The sequence below is a fragment of the Schistocerca gregaria genome, chromosome 2 (assembly GCF_023897955.1).
Source record: "Schistocerca gregaria isolate iqSchGreg1 chromosome 2, iqSchGreg1.2, whole genome shotgun sequence".
Taxonomy (NCBI): Eukaryota; Metazoa; Arthropoda; class Insecta; order Orthoptera; family Acrididae; genus Schistocerca; species Schistocerca gregaria.
In genome coordinates this window covers 14,741,339-14,760,492 of record NC_064921.1, presented here as the reverse complement: position 1 = coordinate 14,760,492, position 19,154 = coordinate 14,741,339, and the positions used below count along the sequence as shown (strand labels likewise).

The 19,154-nt window shown below is 42.2% G+C and overlaps 1 protein-coding gene across 1 annotated transcript in view; it reads right to left on the bottom strand.

Moving 5' to 3' along the window:
• The window catches only part of LOC126332585 (uncharacterized protein DDB_G0283697-like), a 37,116-nt gene extending 18,689 nt beyond the window's left edge, over window positions 1-18,427 (bottom strand). Inside the window, exon 1 of the mRNA XM_049996620.1 lies at window positions 18,389-18,427. Coding sequence (XP_049852577.1) covers window positions 18,389-18,427 — 39 coding nt within the window. The remainder of the gene's footprint in view (window positions 1-18,388) is intronic.
• Window positions 18,428-19,154: the final 727 nt, after the last annotated feature.

Here is a 19,154-nt window from a genome sequence, read left to right as displayed (position 1 = left end):
ACTTGCTGTATGTGGCAGCTGGCAGCTCTAGTGAATTCATACTGTTAAGCTCAATTAAAATTGAAATATTTTGTGATTCTTAACTTGTATCCATATGCTGTTTTCATCAATCTCACATTTATAAAATTACATATCTATCTACTTGTCACTGCACCTGATTCCTAATTGCTATCACTATTTAATTTATCAACTTATTAACACTTAGATGAGCATGTGCAGTGAGATGACATACCACTGCCACGTTTCAAGGTTTTTGATTTGCACTTAAATTAAGTCTATGTAAAGTTATTCAGCTTTTTAATTTTTTTGCAGGAGCCAGAACAAGTGCAAGCAGAGGAGGAATTAGCAGGTGAGATTTTCGCTTTCCTCAGTAGCTTAATTACATGTTAAAGTTATCCCTTTAATGTTGTCTTGTGTGGCACATATATTTTCATCTTTTTCTTTGACATAAGTTCTTCATTGGTGGTGAGGTAAAATATAAATTTTACCAGTGAAATGGTTGTTCAGAATTTTATGCTTGAACCTGAAACTGGATATTACTTACGAGGTACATAATTCGTGTGTGTGTGTGTGTGTGTGTGTGTGTGTGTGTGTGTGTGTGTGTGTGTGTGTGTGTGTGTGTGAGTGAGGAGAAAAGTGAAGACTGGCTACTTTGGTGGAATGAGGGCTGAGCACTGAGCAGTGCTGGAATAGGAAGGTATGGATGTATGAGAAAAGTGAATAACTGAGGTGGAGAGTTGTAGGAGCATATAATATATTGCCTGGAGGGTTCCCACCTTCACATTTCGAAAAAGATGGTGTTCGTGGGCATCATCTGTATGTCTCAGGCAGTGAAACAGTAATTGAAATGAAGGATGTTTTGTTGAGCATCCCGCAAACTTGTTTCTTGCCCTGTTGGTAGGTGGCCCTTTATGTGGACAGACAGCTTGTTTGTTGTCCTGCCATCATAGAATGCAGCACAATGGTTGCAACTTAGCTTATTTATAAAATGGCTGGTTTCACAGGTACTCCTGCTCTTGATGGAACAGCTGCTGAATGGGACCAGTGTGGAGCAGTAGGTGGTGGTGGTGGTGGTGGTCGGATGTATGGGACAGGTCTTGTAGCTAGGTCTGTTGCATGGATATGAGTGATGAGGTAATGGATGGAAAATCCTTCCTAAACACTCAGAATCCTAAAGCCGTCCTCTCGTTCACGTTCAATGAGCACATCTTGCGAGTAGGATTGAGATTCAAGACACCTTATCCACATCCCACTGAACCTCAACAGCTTCTCCCCCTTTGCTTCCCCTGGACCTTCACGAGCCAACAAGCCACCTTCATAGTAGTTGACATCCACTTCAAAGGTGGCTTCTTCACTGCTTCTGTCCATATTGAACCTACTAAACACAAGTGATGCCTCCATTTTGACAACTGCCAGCCATTCCATACCTAGAAGTTCCTTCCATACAGCTTATCCACCCACAGTTCATGAGCATTACTCCTCAAAGTTACTGGGGGACTGAATAAAGCGTACAATAACAAATCTCCTGTGCCTTATATTTGCAGTCTCCCCCAAATCTCTCTGTCTCTCCACAGAGGAGCATTCCCCTCATAACTAAGTACCAACCACAACTGGAACAACTGAATTACATTGTCCACCAAAGTTTTGAATACCCGTCATTGTGTTCTGAAATTTGAAATTCCATGCCTACCATCCTTCCCACCCTTCCCACTGTGGTATTGCTCTGTCCACCAAAATTAGAAAATATAATTGGCCATCTGAACACACACCCTGCTCCCAACCCATTACATCATGGCTCATATCCCTGTAACAGAACTAAATGCAAGAACTGTCCCATACATCCTTCCGCTGTCACCTACTCCCGTCAGGTCACAAATATCACATACCCACCAAAGGCAAGGTTTCCTGTGAAACCAGTCACGTGAATCACAAGCTAAACTGCACCCACTGTGCTGCTATCTGCATGGGACTGACAAGCAACAAGCTGTCTGTCTGCAGGAAAGGCCACTTACAAACTGTGGCCAGTAAACAAGTGGACCACCCTGTTGCAGAGCAAGCTGCCAACATCACATCATTCACTTCAATGATTGCTTGACAGCCTGTGCCATTATGGATCCTTCGGAACTGCACAAGTGGGAATCCTGCCTGCAGTATATCCTTTGTTCCCATAACACTCCCGGCCTCAACCTTGCGTAGTCAGTTTCCTCACCCATTCTGACCTTTCCACGTCTCCATAGAAGAAATGTTTTCACACACGTGGAGAGAATGACTGATAATAAGTATCCAAAGGTAATGTATGTACAGTTTCTCTGTCCCTTTGTTGGCAAAATATTTCCCATTAAGATATTTGCTACAGTCTGTTCCCAGACCAATCTGTTTGTATTCATGCCTCACCTCTGTACTGGGAGTCCAGCATGGAACTGCTATCTACCACCCATACTCGTGGTCATATGCACAAGGAGAGAAATGTTGCTCAGATAGCCATAACGTTAGAACTTGGTTGTGACACATAAGGCACATGATAATGTTGTGCAAGTGAAGCAGCTTCCTAGTGCAAGCAACATAAAAATACTTCATATATGCACTAAGCTTGTCACTAATATGAGAATCATTCTTTGAAGTGTTAGGTGAACACTGCAAAGTTGCACTGGTGATATCCCAGATTCCAATGTTGTTGTTGTGCTCAGAGGAAAAGTTTTCTATGCAGCAGCAAAAAATATATCCACTGTCACCCTCATGGAGGCAATGGCAGTAGCATACAGGAGGCACAGACCTGGAAGAATAATATGGGAATCGGGCCGCATGATTATTGAAGGAGGATCGTGAGGTGAAATGACACAGTGATCAAGGCTATGCAATGGGACACAAGGCAGAGGTATAATTTTCCAGAGACAAAGAAGTAATGAAAACAGCACAAAAAGAGAGATGTTCCTGAGTAGCCAAGTGGAATAGAGCTTCATTGCAGCACAGATTGTGTGTAACAACATGCAGCTAAGGAAACAGATTTTTAGTGAAGGCAAGATAGAGAATGCCCCATTCCACTGAAAGATATTTGCTACTATGAGAACTAATCTTGAATCTCCAGTTCAGCCCTCAGTCGGTAACAACTGAGAAGGACTGCTGTAGGCACCTAGAGTGTAGGTTGCACTGGTGGCGCCAATATTGAGGGCTGCATTCTTATTAAAATAGCCATGGCACTCCAAAGTAGATAGTTGATATAGAGTTTGTGACCTGGTTTGGCTGGTAAGCTACTGTGCAGTGATCTATGAAGGCTCTGCAGTGCAGGAATACTGGAAAATTGTCCAGCGTTATGGGCCTTTGTATGAAACTATGCAGTGTCTGTCATAGGAAAGATGAGCTATACTGAGTTTGTTTCAGGCCACTTAATACGCCAGCAACAGAGAGCCATTTGTTGAATTCCACAAGTTGGCATTGTAAGGTACGAACCAGATGGTACACCACCCAGTTTCACCTCACTCTATTATGTTTCCTACTCCATCCTTTTGCCATACCCATCAAAGTTCTTACTGCCTCACCTCTATGAAGAAAACACCTGAGAAATACCCCACTTTATTTGCTATGCCCTCTTGTGGCTGTATGTACCCATCTTTAAGTAAAGAAAGGAGTGTTGCATTTTATTTATTTGATGTGGCACTTTGACTGCATGAACAGCAAAAGTGGTAAGTGATAACCATTTTTGCTATTTGTGTGGGGTATCCCTGAGAAAAATTCATGATAATTTGAAATTTGGGGTGAAGTTCCTGCAAGTCACTAAGTGCTCTCATTGTAAAATACTTGATGAATATAATGTTTGCATATGCCTAAAGTGACTGATGCTTCATATACAGTCATACACACAGTTCCTAACTTGCCACAGTGAATGTAACATAAATTTGTATGTTTCAATAAGCACATTACTACAGGATTGTAAAATTTGGTCCTTAATTATCTGAAATGTTGACTAAACATTTATTTGCCCTTGTGTAGTCTTCAGATAGCACCCACCAAATGGAATAAAGTTTTGGCTTTCTTGGAATCGGTTAGTAATGTTCATTGTTGAACATAATTGAGTGGATCAGATGCTCAGTTATTCACTGATCAGTAGGCACATTAAAAGATTGAAATAATTCTTTTCTTTATCATGTCATATTGTAACATTGTTAGTGAATCACCTGTTTATTTTACCTTTGCAGGTAATGTAATTTTTATATTAACACGCAATTTCTTTTCTTGTCAATCAGGCCCTGTTGAGGAGCAAGGTCCACCTCCTATTGCTCAGGTGAGTGAAACTAGAGGGTAGCACCTGTGAGACTGGCAGAGCATGGGTGAGTTTCACCAGTAGCGAAACAAGTTTGGTTTTGTGGCATGTAATGAACACCACACAGTTTCCTGGCCTCCTCCTAAGGGTTCTCACAAATTTTGTGAGCCCAGTGTTTTCAGCCTTTCTGTGCACTGCCCTTCATAAACCCCATTTTAATTAATCTGCTCCTTTCTACATATCATATTCATCTCCACTTCATTCTGATTGTTTTTTGCACTCCAATTCTTCCTGGCCCCACAACTTTTGCAAATTCGTCTACACTGTTAACTGAAATGTTATCTCAAGTCCATTATCACACTAAAATTGTCTAGTGTACAATCCAAAAAATTCTCAAACAATACTTTCATACTGGCTAATGACTGCGTAACTGCATGTTTGTGTCCTGATGTAATGACAGTTGTCACTTTGCTCATAGATCTAGAGGCTAGGTACATCACTGAACCAGAATGACGTAGCAAGGAACAAACCAAAAATCAGCAGGTACGGTGAAGCCTCATAATGCAACTATTGTTGTCCCACTCTGTAGAAATTCTTCGTTCATATTCAACAGAGTTCATCCACAAGAGAAGAAACATTTCTGAAGTGAATAAAAGTTTAAACTCGCTGACTGGCCCTATTGCTACAGCCATCATTCATAGATACTATAGACATTGCGAAATATGTAACTTCATGCAACAGAAGAATGCTGAAGATTAGATGGGTAGATCACATAACTAATGGGGAGGTATTTGAATAGGATTGGGGAGAAGAGGAATTAGTGGCACAACTTGACTAGAAGAAGTGATCGATTGGTAGAACATGTTCTGAGGCATCATGGGATCACAAATTTTCTTACTGGAGGGCAGCATGGAGGGTAAAAATCGTAGAGGGAGACCAAGAGATGAATACACTAAGCAGATTCAGAAGGATGTAGGCTGCAGTATGTACTGGGAGATGATGAAGCTTGCACAGGATAGAGTGCCATGGAGAGCTGCATCAAACCAGTCGCAGGACTGAACACGACAACAACAACCACCCAAGTGATATGTTACACCTCTGTAGATGTGATAGCTACAGTTGTCAAACATGTTGCAACGACAAAACAAGTACCTTTCTACAATGATAGCAGAGTCACACTTCTTGCTATTATCATAGCCAGACACACTTCAATAAATCTTCATAGAATATTTTTGTGGCTGTTAAACAGATATCTTGTGTTTTTGATAGAGAGGTCGCCTTGTCTCTGTTTCACATGTAGCTTAATAATTGAATGAAACTAATTTCCTGTTTGGTAGCTCATGTTCACAGATTGTGCTGAGTGAAGTAAAAGTACGTGTGTAGCTACTTATGATTTTTGGGATTTGCTTCCAGTAATATTCAGATAGGTCTCTGATTCAGGAAATAGAATCAAATTATAAATCTTTTGAGAATCATACAGATCTTGTACTGACTTCGGTATGCTGATAGGTGGTCCTCCTGCAATGACTGTATGATCAATGTGCATGGTGCCTGTCATAAGAATTAGACTGTATGGTGTCTGCCACAAGGAATGCAACTCCTAGGGCAAGGGCTCATTCCACATTAACTTATGCTGCCATAGACATTGCAAAAATATCCTTAATGTAATCACAATGGGACTAATTAATCCAAAAGGATAAAAATGTCTGCTGTGGCACACAGTAGTAAGTGTTTTGTGAAACTGTGGATATTAGGTTTGATATTGTTTGCAATTTTAAAATGATCATCAGCTGGATGCTAGAATAAACCTTAAGTTCTAATATCCTCAACCTTAATCATGCAGTGAAAGTAGTTGTGTTTCTTGCTCCACTGAGGGAATACTTCTGAATACCATGGCACTGTTTGTGTACTATTTCCATAGTGAAAATCCACTTCTGATCGATGTCTTCAGGATCTTGCTGGAGCTCGATTTCTGCCCTTCCTGTATCACAACATGAGACACAGTGGTCCACATTGAAAAGATTAGTGAGAATTTTTGCTGCCTCACTCTGCTCACTCTGTTTGTGAGCTAATCATAATAGACACTGTGCTGGAGGGAAGGGGCCACAAGTCATTGTGTATTTCTTAAGTGATGCAGATCTCACTCCTCCACAATATTCACTGGAAAGTGACCCACCTGTGGGTCCGGGGGTTAGAATAGGCCTGAGGTACTCCTGCCTGTCATAAGAGGTACTTAGCACCTGCGTTCAGAGACAGATGGTTCCACGACCTATTTGCTGTCATTTTGGTTTTTCACTTCTGGTTTCTTCCTTCCTTTGGTTGCTACCTTTCTTTGTTGTTCTCCATCTCACTGTCTTCCTTACTCTTCTCCTTGCCTCCTTCTCCGTGCCGCCCCTCCTTCTCCGTGCCGCCCCTCCTTCTCCGTGCCGCCAGACAGTCTCTCCTTTCTTTCCCCCTGTCCTTGACTGAAGGCTGAACCACACATTCGCATGCATTGCTGGTGACGGGTTATGCATAATTCTCCACCCTGGGTAGACAAGTAAGTCACGCACGTACCCCCTGGTAAAGTCCAGGCCCAGGGAGGGGTGATTGGTGGAGCTGATACCTTCTATGTTGATTGGTTCCTCCATCTGTTTCTCGGAAGGTGTGACCTGAGGTGTGAACAATCACCTAAGGTGGGAGTGCCCTCTGATTGGGTCCCCACAAGGAAGGAATGCGCCATTGGCGATGCTGGCAATCATGGGGGATTACTGCCCAATGGATATCCCTTCTTTTCTCTCTTGACTTCCACCCACAAACGAAAACTTGACCAGGCACCAGTGACAAAAGTACTACCGCCTGCCCCACAGTTCCTCGTAGTTTCTCAATCTGAGGACAGAAAGGATTTTTCCTCTGTCAACCCTTTCGTTATCCAGAAGGGCGTAAATGCCATAGCAGGATCGGTCAAGTCTTGTACCAGGTTGCATAATGGTACCTTGTTACTAGAAACTGAGAGCACCTTTCAGCCACAAAAATTGCTTCGGGCCACACCCTTGTACACATTCCCTGTCCGGGTGGAGGCTCACCGCACTTTAAATTCGTCTCGTTGTGTGGTATATACTAGACTCTCAATGGATTGACTGACGAGGAGATTCAGTATTTCCTCGCTGAGCAGGTCGTGATCGCTGTCCATAGGTTCATGAAAAAGGTCAACAATGACCTTGTACCGACCCGGACACTTTTCTTGACCTTCGATAGTGTTCAGCTGCTGTCGCGCATCAAAGCGGGCTACGAGGTTATTTCTGTTCCCCCCTATGTCCCGACACCTACGCGCTGATACCAGTGTCACTGTTTTAATCACACGCGCCAGTATTGTTCCAATGTGGCTAAATGTCACTTGTGGCTGGGATGCCCATGAGGGTGACTGTCCACCTCCATCCCCTCGTTGTGTGAACTGTCAGGGTGACCATGCAGCGTCCTCCCACGACTGTCCCATCTACAAGGAAGAACGCTGTATCCAAGAAATTTGGGTCAAAGAGAAAGTCTCCACCTCGGCTGCTCGCAAGCTATTTGCTAGTATGAAGCCCACGCTGCTCCCAGCAGGGAAATAAGGTACTGTCCTTGCCTCTCCTTGGACTACAAGGAGGTGGCGACGCAGACATGCGATCTGACCTTCAGCACTACGGTCGTCTGTTCAGCCAGTGCTAAGGTCGCCTGGTCAACGTCTCCTCTTCCTCCCATCACCCCTAAGACACAAGCACCTTAATCAGCTTCTGCCAAGACGAAGACCCAGAAGTCCGATGGATGGGCCTTCAAGAAGGAACAGTCTCGTGCAGACTTCTTACATACCTCGAATTCGCAGCCATCAACCAATACTTCCACAAAACGGCCTTTCAAGAAGGCTCATAGGAGACACAGTTCTCCTTCCCCACCACGGTGCACTTCTTCTCCTGCGCCACCCAGCGGTTGCAGCCCCAGGCTGTCATCCGTTTCGCCTGGCCGCACCGCAGGTAGCTAAACATCTGTCAGTTCACCAGCAGAGGAAGCTTCCCCTGCCGGCTATCTTAACAAGATGGCTGATGAACCTAAAGAACAAATGAACAAATGGACGATGACTGTCCACCTACTGCTAGCGACGGCAAGGCTCGCTCAATGCCTGTCCCTCAGCGGCCTTCGAGGTGACCCCTTCTTGCATTGTCTTCTTCTCACGATGGCATTTATTCACTGGAATATTCGCAGCTTTCACTCCAACCGAGAGGACTTGAAATTGCTGCTCCGCTTGCACCGTCCGCTCGTCATAGCCCTCCAAGAAATGAAGCTACTCCCATGCAATCACATTGTGTTGGCACACTACACCTCTGTGCGTTTTGACCTACCCCCTGTTGCAGGTATTCCAGCTCATGGAGGGGTTATGTTGCTGGTCCGGGATGATATCTACTATGATCCCATCACATTGCACACCGGCCTGCAGGCAGTTGCCATCCGCATTACTCTCCCCAGTTTTCAATTTTCCATTTGTACCGAGAAACTCCATTGTCTGCTGTTATCAGGGCAGACATGCTGCAAATTATTGCTCAGCTCCCTGCATCATTTTTGTTAACTGGAGACTTCAATGCTCACCATCCTCTTTGGGGCTCTCCAGCATCCTGTCCGTGGGGCTCCCTGTTAGCAGAAGTTTTCAACCAGCTCAATCTTATCTGCCTCAATACTAGCGCCCCTAATTTCCTTTGACACCTCTCACACCTATTCCCATTTAGACCTCTCTATATGTACTACCCAACTTGCACGCCGGTTTGAGTAGTATGCGCTTTCTGATACATATTCGAGCGACCACTTCCAATGTGTTATCCATCTCCTGCATCATACCCCCTCTCCGTGCTCAACTAGTATGAACATTTCCAAAGCAAACTTGGGGCTCTTCTCTTCCAGGGCGACCTTTCAGGATCAAACCTTCACAGGCTGCGATAGTCAGGTCACACACCTCATGGAAGTCATTCTCACTGCTGCTGAATATTCCATCCCTCACACTACTTCTACTCCATGTCGCGTAACGGTCCCCTGGTAGACCGCAGCATGTAGAGACACTTAACGTGCTCGTCGATGTGCTTTACGCACCTTTAAATGCCACCCTACAGTGGCAAATGTATCAATTACAAACTATTATGTGCGCAGTGTCGTCTGGTTATTAAATAAAGCAAGAAAGCCAGCTGGGCTGCTTTCACAAGCTCCTTAAACAGTTTTACTTCTTCTGTTGTCTGGGGTAGCCTGAACTGGCTATCTGGCACTAAGGTCTACTCACCAGTTTCTGGCTTGAAGGACTTGAATGACGTCCTTGTGGCCTTTGAGGGTGTCTCCAATGCCTTCGGCCGCTTTTTTGCAGAGGTTTCTAGCTCCGCTCATTGCAACCCTGCCTTGCTCCCCTGAAAACAGGGAGAGGAGGCTCGGCCACCCAACTTCCACTCCTCGAATCGTGAAAGTTACAATGCCCCATTCACTGGGCGGAAACCTGAAAATGCACTTGTCCGGTCACGGTCCTCAGCTCCAGGGCCTGATTCTATACATATTCAGATGCTGAAGAACCTTTCTCCTGCGGGTAAAGGTTTCTGTCTTCGTACTTACAATCGCATCTCGATTGAGGGACATTTTCCTGCATGCTGGTGCGAGTCTATTGTTGTACCGATTCCTAAGCCGGGGAGGGACAAGCACTTGCCTTCCAGTTATCGACCCATCTCGCTTACCAGCTGTGTCTGTAAGGTGATGGAGCGAATGGTTAACTCTCGGTTGGTTTGGCTGCTCTAATCTCGAAGCCTACTTACCAATGTACAATGTGGATTTCGTAGGCGCCACTCTTCTGTTGACCATCTGGTTACCCTGTCGACCTTCATTATGAATAACTTCTTGCGGAAGCGCCCGACCGCAGCTGTGTTCTTCGATTTGGAGAAGGCTTACGACATCTGTTGGAGGGCGGGCATTTCTGCACCATGCATACATGGGGCTTTTGCGGTCGCCTCCCTCTTTTTATTCGTTCCTTTTTAAAGGATCGACAGTTCAGGGTACGTGTAGGTTCTGTTGTCACACACCTTTCGCCAGGAGAATGGGGTGCCACAGGGCTCAGTTTTGAAATCGCTCTCTTTGCCATAGTGATCAATCCAATAATTGATTGCCTCCCAGCTGATGTATCAGGCTCCCTTTGCGTGAACGATTTTACCATCTATTGTAGTGTGCAGCATACATGTTTCCTGGAACGCTGTCTTCAGCATTCTCTTGACCGTCTTTACTCTTGGAGTGTCCCCAATGGCTCCAGTTTTCTGCCAAGTCGACGATCTTTATTAACTTCTGGCGCTACAAAGAGTTCCACCCACCATCCTTAAGACTCGGTCCCGTTGCTCTCCCATTCGTGGAGACAACAAAATTTTTAGATCTTACATTTGACAGGAAACTTAGCTGGTCTCCACATGTATCATATTTGGCTGCCCGTTGTACCCATTTTCTAAATGTCCTCCGTGTTCTGAGAGGTATGTTGTGGGGAGCAGATCGAACCGTCCTACTTCACCTATATCAGTCAATCGTCCACTCCAAGTTGGATTATGGGAGCTTCAAATACTCCTCTGCACGGCCGTCCATCTTATGCCGCCTCAACTCCATACAACATCGGGGTGTACGGCTTGCGATTGGAGCATTTTATACTAGTCCCTTCGAGAGTCTTCATGCTGAAGCCGGTGAATTGCCACTCATCTACCGGCACGATATACTGCTTTGTTGTTATGCCTGTCGGCTACTGTCAAAGCCTGACTACCCAACGTATCTTTCCTTCCTTGACGACTCTCTCGACCATCAATATGGGTTGTATGTCTCTGCCCTGCTACCCCCTGGAGTTAGCTTTCGTCGCCTCCTTCATCATCTTGATTATTCACTCCCTGCACCCTGCAACCTTTAGAGCGGGAGAGAGCCAAACCCCACCTTGGCTCCAAGCTCAGCTTCGTGTTCACCTTGATCTCGGCTCACTCCCAAAGGAGGTTACCCCCTGTTCGGTATACCATTCCCGTTTTGTCAAACTTCATTCAAAGTTCATTAATATGATGTTCATTTATACAGATGGCTCTAAGACCAATGACGGGGTCGGGTGTTCTTTTATTGTCGGGGCACAAAGTTTCAAATACTGGCTACATGGCCATTGTTCAGTTTCCACAGATGAGCTCTTTGCCCTCTACCAGGCTGTTCTTTACATCTGCCACCACCGACATTCTGCTTATGTCATCTGCTCTGATTCTCTGAGCGCCATCCAGAGCCTCAGTGATCGGTATCCAGTTCACCCTTTCGTGCACCGGATCCAAAGCTCTCATCAGCAGCTGGTGGACGACGGGTCTCCAGGTAGCTTTATTCGGGTTCCTGGCCATCCCTGGAAATGAAGCTGCAGATGCCGCGGCCAAGGCTGCGGTTCTCCATCCTTGGACGGCTTCTTGTTGTGTCCCTTAATCAGATTGTAGCAGGGTCATTTGTCGGCGCGTTTTATCACTGTGGCGTGCCGATTGGGCTGCACTTACGGACAACAAGCTTCGGGCCTTGAAACCTCTTCCCGTAGCTTGGACATCCTCCTCACATCCTTCTTGGTGGGAGGAGGTCGTTTTGGCCCGGCTATGAATTCGACACTGTGGGTTCAGCCATCGCCATCTGCTGACGGCTGCGCCGGCGCCGTTCTGTTCATGTGGGCAATTACTGATGGTCCACCACATTTTAACGTCCTGACCAGATTTTACTGCACTGCGTCTTGACCTTGGTCTGCCATGTACTCTGGATGCCATTTCAGTGGATGACCCAGGAGCTGCTCTTCGTGTACTTAGTTTTATCAACTTGACACACCTGTCTAAGGACGTTTGATTATGCTGTTTTTTTTTTTAATCCTATGCCTGTTAATCTTTCTTTTATAGTGTTGTCCCTTTTAGTTGCTGTCTTAACCTTGTGCCTCGCGGTGTATTCCTAACTTAGTCAGGGCGCTAATGACCATTGTAGTTGTGCGCCCTAAAACAAAACAGAAAGAAAAATGGAAAGTGTGATCTTCAATTACTACCAGAATGTGTCTATACATATTCTCCGTGTCTACTGTGAAGGCAGTGTGTTGCACATTGAAGTATAATCATGCGGAGTACAAACAGTATTTCATGGTTGGTCCTACCATTGGAAGACTATTGAGTGACAAATTTGTAGTAGTTGAGATGGGTTTTGTAAGAGATAGCTGATGTGGCATGTTATATGAAATTGCATGTGTCATGACTACTATCACCATATGACTTAAAACTTCCCACTTTCTCATAAACTCTGTGTAGCTTTCCACAATCTTTGATTGTCTTGCTAGTTTAAGAGAAGCATTTGGGTTCATTGTGGAGAGAACTGCATAACAAACTCAGCTCTTCTATTTCAGGAAGATGAACAATGAATCTATCTTGTGAATCTTCAGTTGTTTTTTGCCAGGAAGTGTGAATCACATTGCTGCTCTTCTTCTGTTATAAAGACATTGGTACCTCATAACTTGGGTTGGAACAGCTTTAAGGAAAAGAAATGGAATGTGGATTCACATATTTTTTCACTTGTTATTTTATGTAATACACCTGATTACTTACAGACATTATTATTATTTTTTTCTTATCTCAGACATTATGTCTGGTCAGAAGTAGAAAGTGATGAGGACCTTGATCAAGCGTGACTTCCTTTTAACTGTACGGTATGTGTTACATTGCATTTAGGAACATGTATCAATAATTAAAGATTTCTGTAGTTGTATATACAAGTTTGGATGTAGCTGTATTGCATTGATGTACTGGTGAATATTCTGTGGTATGACTCCTTTAGTTCATAGTATAATTGGTATAATGTCAACGTTATCCTGATGCCACATATCCTCGACTTCCTCAGCCAGTTGGATGTATTTTCAATTTTTTCTCCTGTTTTCTTTTGTATATTTGATGTATTGGGTATTGATATTTCGATTAGTTGTTAATTTCTTCTTTTTATTGGTGAGTATGATGTCAGGTTTGTTATGTGGTGTTTTTATCTGTTATGATGGTTCTGTTTCAGTATAATTTGTATTCATCATTCTCCAGTACATTTTGTGGTGCATTCTTGTATGTGAGAACATGTTGTTTAAATTTATGTTGTAAGGCAAGCTGTTGATGTATTATTTTTGCTACATTGTCATGTCTTCTGGTGTATTCTGTATTTGCTAGTATTGTACATCCGCTTGTGATGTGATCTACTGCTTCCATTTGTTGTTTGCAAAGTTTGCATTTATCTGTTGTGGTACTGGGATCTTAAGTTATATGCTTGCCATAATATCTGGTGTTTATTGTTTGATCCTGTATTGCAATCATAAACCCTTCCGTCTCACTGTAAATATTGCTTTTTCTTAACCATGTGTTGGATGCGTCTTGATCGATGTGTGGCTGTGTTAGATGATACGGGTGCTTGACATGTAGTGTTTTCTTTTTCCAATTTACTTTCTTTGTATCTGTTTATGTTATGTGATCTAAAGGGTTGTAGAAGTGGTTATGAAATTGCAGTGGTGTAGCCGATGTATTTATATGAGTGACTGCTTTGTGTATTTTGCTAGTTTATCCTCGTTCTGGAAATAATTTTCTTAAATTGTCTACCTGTCCATAATGTAGGTTTTTTATGTCAATAAATCCCCTTCCTCCTCCCGTTCTGCTTAATGTGAATCTTTCTGTTGCTGAATGTATGTGATGTATTCTATATTTGTGGCATTGTGATTGTGTGAGTGTATTGAGTGCTTCTAGGTCTGTATTACTACATTTCACTACTCCAAATGAGTAGGTCAATATTGGTATAGCATAATTATTTATAGCTTTTGTCTTCTTTCTTGCTATCAATTCTCTTTCAATATTTTTGTTAGTCTTTGTCCATATTTTTCTTTTAGTTCTCCTTTAACATTTGCATTATCTATTCCTATTTTTTGTCTGTATCCTAGATATTTATAGGCATTTGTTTTTTCCATCTCTTCTATGCATTCTATCATTGCTGAATACTTCGGTTATCTTTAGCTATTGGTTGAGTTGTTGATTTGTTGCTGCCAGTAGTTTTAGAACATCCATGTCTAGCAAATGTGTGATTTTGTGTGGGTATGTTCCAGTAATATTGTATCCATAATTTGTATTAATTAGCATGTTGGATAGTGGATTCAGAGCAAGGCAGAACCAGAAAGGACATGAGTCTCCTTGGTATATTCCACGCTTAATCCGTATTGGCTGTGATGTGATATTATTTGAATTTGTTTGGATATTAAGTGTGGTTTTCCAATTTTTCATTACTATGTTTAGGAACTGTATCAATTTATGATCAACTTTGTATATTTCCAATATTTGTAGTAATCATGAGTGGGGTACACTATCAAAAGCTTTTTGGTAATCAATGTATGAATAGTGTAGTGACCTTTGTTTAGTTTTAGCTTGATGTGTCACCTCTGCATCTATTATCAGTTGCTCTTTACATCCTCGTGCTCCTTTGCAACAACCTTTTTGTTCTTCATTTATAATTTTGTTCTTTGTTGTATGTGTCATTAATTTCTGTGTAATGACTGAAGTTACAATTTTGTATATTGTTGGTAGGCATGTTACGGGGCGATATTTTGCTGGGTTTGCTGTGTCTGCTTGATCTTTAAGTTTCATATAAGTTATTGCATGTGTAAGTGTATCAGGAAATCTGTATGGGTCTGCAATGTAACTGTTAAATAATTTAGTTAGATGTGAATGTGTTGAGGTGAACTCCATTAGCCAGAAATTTGCTATTTTATCTTTTCCAGGGTCTTTCCAATTGTGAGTAGAGTTAATTGCTTTGGTGACTTCATGTTGCAAAATTATCACTTCAGGCATTTGTGGTATCACATTGTATGTGTTTGTTTCTGCTTCTATGAACTGTGCATGCCTGTTTTGTTGCACTGGGTTTGACCATATGTTGCTCCAGAAGTGTTCCATGTCTGTTATGTTTGGTGGATTGTCTATTACAATGTGTGTGTTATCTATTGTCTGGTAAAATACCTTTTGGTTTGTGTTGAATGTTTGGTTTTGTTTCCTTCTATTTCCACATTTTTGTATCTTCTAAGTCGTTTGGCCAATGCTTGTAATTTCTGCTTCTTTTCATCTAATTGCTCTATCACTTCTTGTTGTGAGATTTTACCTAACCTTTTTTGTTTTTTTCTGACATTTGATGTCTTATACATTGTTAGCTGTCTGATGTCTTCTCTCAGTTTTACTATTCTGATCTGTAGTCTGTGTTGCCATGCTGGTTTTGTGGGTTTCTTCTGTGTGTTGGTTGCTTCTGATCTCTGCCTAGTGTGTATATTTAGTGTAGTGAGTGCTCCTACATAAACCAGTAGTGGTAACTCTTCCATAGTTGTGTCTTCATTTATTTTGTTGTGTATGATTTTGTTGATAGTTGTTATTGTTGTTTCGACTTGTGGGTTATTTGGCGGTCTTTGCAAGAATGGTCTAATCTCTGTATTTGTGTCTTTGTATTCTATATATGTCAGCTGAAATTTTTCTTCTAGATCTAATGTGTGTCACTTCATGTTCTATTTGTACTTGTTCTGGTGGCAGTCTTAAGATTTCGTTTTTGTCTGTTTGTTTAATTGATGCGTGTTATTCTTTGTTTGTTTAGCTCTGGGATGTGTAAGTCCATTACTGTATTTTCTTCTTCTGATTGCACATTATTTTGTTCCAGTATTGGTTGTACTTGTTTGATGTTTCTAATTCTGACTGTGGTATCCTGTTATTTTGGATCATTACACGTATCTGATCAGCTAGTCGTTGTTCTGTTAAGAATTGTAATTTAGGGTATCTGGTAATAAATGATGTGTATACTTGTGATCTGTATCCAGTTGTGTTTGTTCCTATCTTTGTTGCTTGGTAATAACAGAACATGAGGTGTTGATTAACTTCATCTGACCATCTCAACCTCTGTCTTTGTTTTCCTTCGAGGGTGATTGCAGGAAGCATACCCTGATAAACAGCTCTATTTGGATTTAAATCATTTTCCAGTTGGCTTGCAGTGTCGTTTCCATTTTGGGTGGGCATAGGGTTCAAGCGTTGCCCCCAACCGTGACGGCGCTTGCCTGAGGCTTCTTTAGTTGTGTCCAGAACCAACTAATCACACTAAAAGGGAGGTTAGCCCTATTAGTGGATTGTTCTTTTCGATGCCTTTGACTGGCAGAGCATACCAGAGGCCAATTCTTTTCTCGGTCCTCCTCGGGTATTATTATTATTATTTTATTTATTATTATTATTACTATTATTATTATTATTATTATTAATACTACTACTAAAACTACAAATTAATAAACTACTTACAGTCACAATACTCAGTCAAAACTTGAACAGGCTTAATTAATTGGAAGCCGTATTTTGTCAATTGTACCATTTTGCACAGAGCATAAAATTGGAAGTATACAGGTCACAAAACAAGGAAAGGTCACACTGATTGGGCAACAAAAAAAATTATCAGTCGAATGAACCACAATGACAGACAGAAAATGAGCTAACAACTTGCAGCTTTTACAACTGTTAGACAATTGAATAACATTATTCCAAATACAGGAAGATTCAAAAGTCACACCACTGATTGAAACTGTTGCAAGGGCTCTTAGCAATGTATAACACTTAAGACAAGAAAGAAAAGCCCTTAAGTAGTAATTCATACATTGCAAACAAACATTAAAAATGACCTTTTATAAATATACCATCATCCAAAATTCAGAGCAAGCTGAGAGCTACAGCAGAGAGCTATCACAGTCAACAAGAAACAAGCAGCCAAATTCCCCAAGTGGAGTTAGCTAATGATTATTCACTGATGTAACAATTCACAGATTATAGTGATGGCTAACAGGATTTAAACTTAATGTGTTGAAAATTAGTAATAAAAATACAAGGTTTAATCAAGTAGTTAAAGGTATAATAAGGAGGGACCTGAGGCTTGGTAAATATGCGTTAATCTGCTGATCTCAATAAATTCACCAAAAAGAGCAAACTACTGGTTCCTGCCCAGAGGTGACACTCCACCACGGCACATGTCAAATGAGCAACTTCACTTCCCTCGAGCCACCACAGTGTGACCAGTAGGGGCAGCAGACTGCCCGTCAATCTGGGCGCCACGGGATGATAGAAGTGTCACCATGGCAAAATCCAAACATAGCTCTACTCTAGGCCCAGGGAACTGGGACACCCATTTCCTGGTGCCACATGTCAGTGGGAACAGTAATCTGCGCAAACATAGCTTCATACAATAAGGGCCAGGAAGTAGAAAATATCAGCACCTGTTGATACATTAGCTCAAGTGTACACATGTACCGAGATTGCTTTGCCTCCAACACAGATCGTGTTAGAGTGGGTTCCCTTCATGAGACTTAAAACATGGAATACTCTTACTCTTGCATGACGCATGACCCATAACACAAAGTGCAATTAATAACATTGACTATTGGTCATGCACTGAATCACTCATAGGTGCATTATTATTACAGACACAATTCTAGATAACACAGACAGGACCTTACTTAAATATAACAAAACAACTCAAAACTCGACTCATTTGTGAAGGAGCATTGCCTTGCAGGATTCCAGCCAGGGTATTATTGCATCCTAGCCCCACAGGTGATTGTCGAGGAGTCATAAAAGTTTGTAGAGTAAGCCATTAACTTGCCAATCAGTTTTCATGCAATGTCTGTATGTCTTCATGCAGGTCACCACTATTGGTCCTCATGTGATCCAGCTCAGTTTGCCCCGACCAATTCAAACTTCAGCGGCATCTTGGGACACACATGCACACATGCACAATTGCATGTGTGCATCAATCAAAGATCTTGGCTTGTGGCAACCGATTGAATCAATATCAGCAACCTAAGTAGTTCGTGATACCAGTGGAATGCTGTTACACCAAGATTAGAGATACTGTGGTTCAGACATGATTTGATCCTTTTGCCCTTCAGTTTCTTCAAGACAGCCAGCCTAAGTTTTCACAGAACACAAGACGAATGGATACCTTGACAAAATTTTGTGTTCTACTAATTGGTACTGCTTTGACATACATAACCCAACACAGTTGTGTCTTTTGAAGCACATGATGATCGGTTCCTATGGAGAGAGTCCTTGCCTTCTGAATGTACAGACAAACTTCTGCTCCCAACATCATGTTGATCTCGCAAGGTGACCAAATTTCTGGATAAATAATTTTTATACTCATCAAATCCGACACATTGGGATAGAGATGAGATGTCAGTTATCTCCAGCAACATTAAACAGACAGAAGGTAAAATGAAGACATTTATTCATGAGTCTACTTGAAAAGAGATGCACTGTTTTGTTTCTTGTATGTTTCCATCTGTTCCCTGAATGGGTGCTCTACTTTGCCATTTGTGAATTCAGAGGCACTGTGCACATGCTTCAGTAATAAATCATCCCTGTGAGTCTGAACTGAGAGAGCATAAGTTTTTCATGTGCCACTGCTATCTTTTAACCATATTGCTACTGTTGTAAGCAGCAATTGTTTTTGCCAGGGATGACTTAAGTGAGCAATAACACAATGTACTTGATGGATGTACTTGATGGATGTATACCATTTTGTTTGTGTTTTATGTCACTAGGACAGTCGTACCTTGTTCCATTTTGTGTGTTTTATTTCTGTATGGTGTCATTTTTGACAAGCATGACAGCATACAGATGTGCAACTAGAAGCCCTATGGACACCCTTCAGGCAATTGGGCAAACACTTTGTTGGCCATCATAATAGGTTTGTGTTCACTACACATGGCTTGCCTGAATTTTCTGCACTTCTGCAAAGCATCAGGCAAGTGGCACATGACAAATGCAGCACTAGCAGGGACTAGATTCATCTCAAATGCCCTGTGTGGCAGACGGCC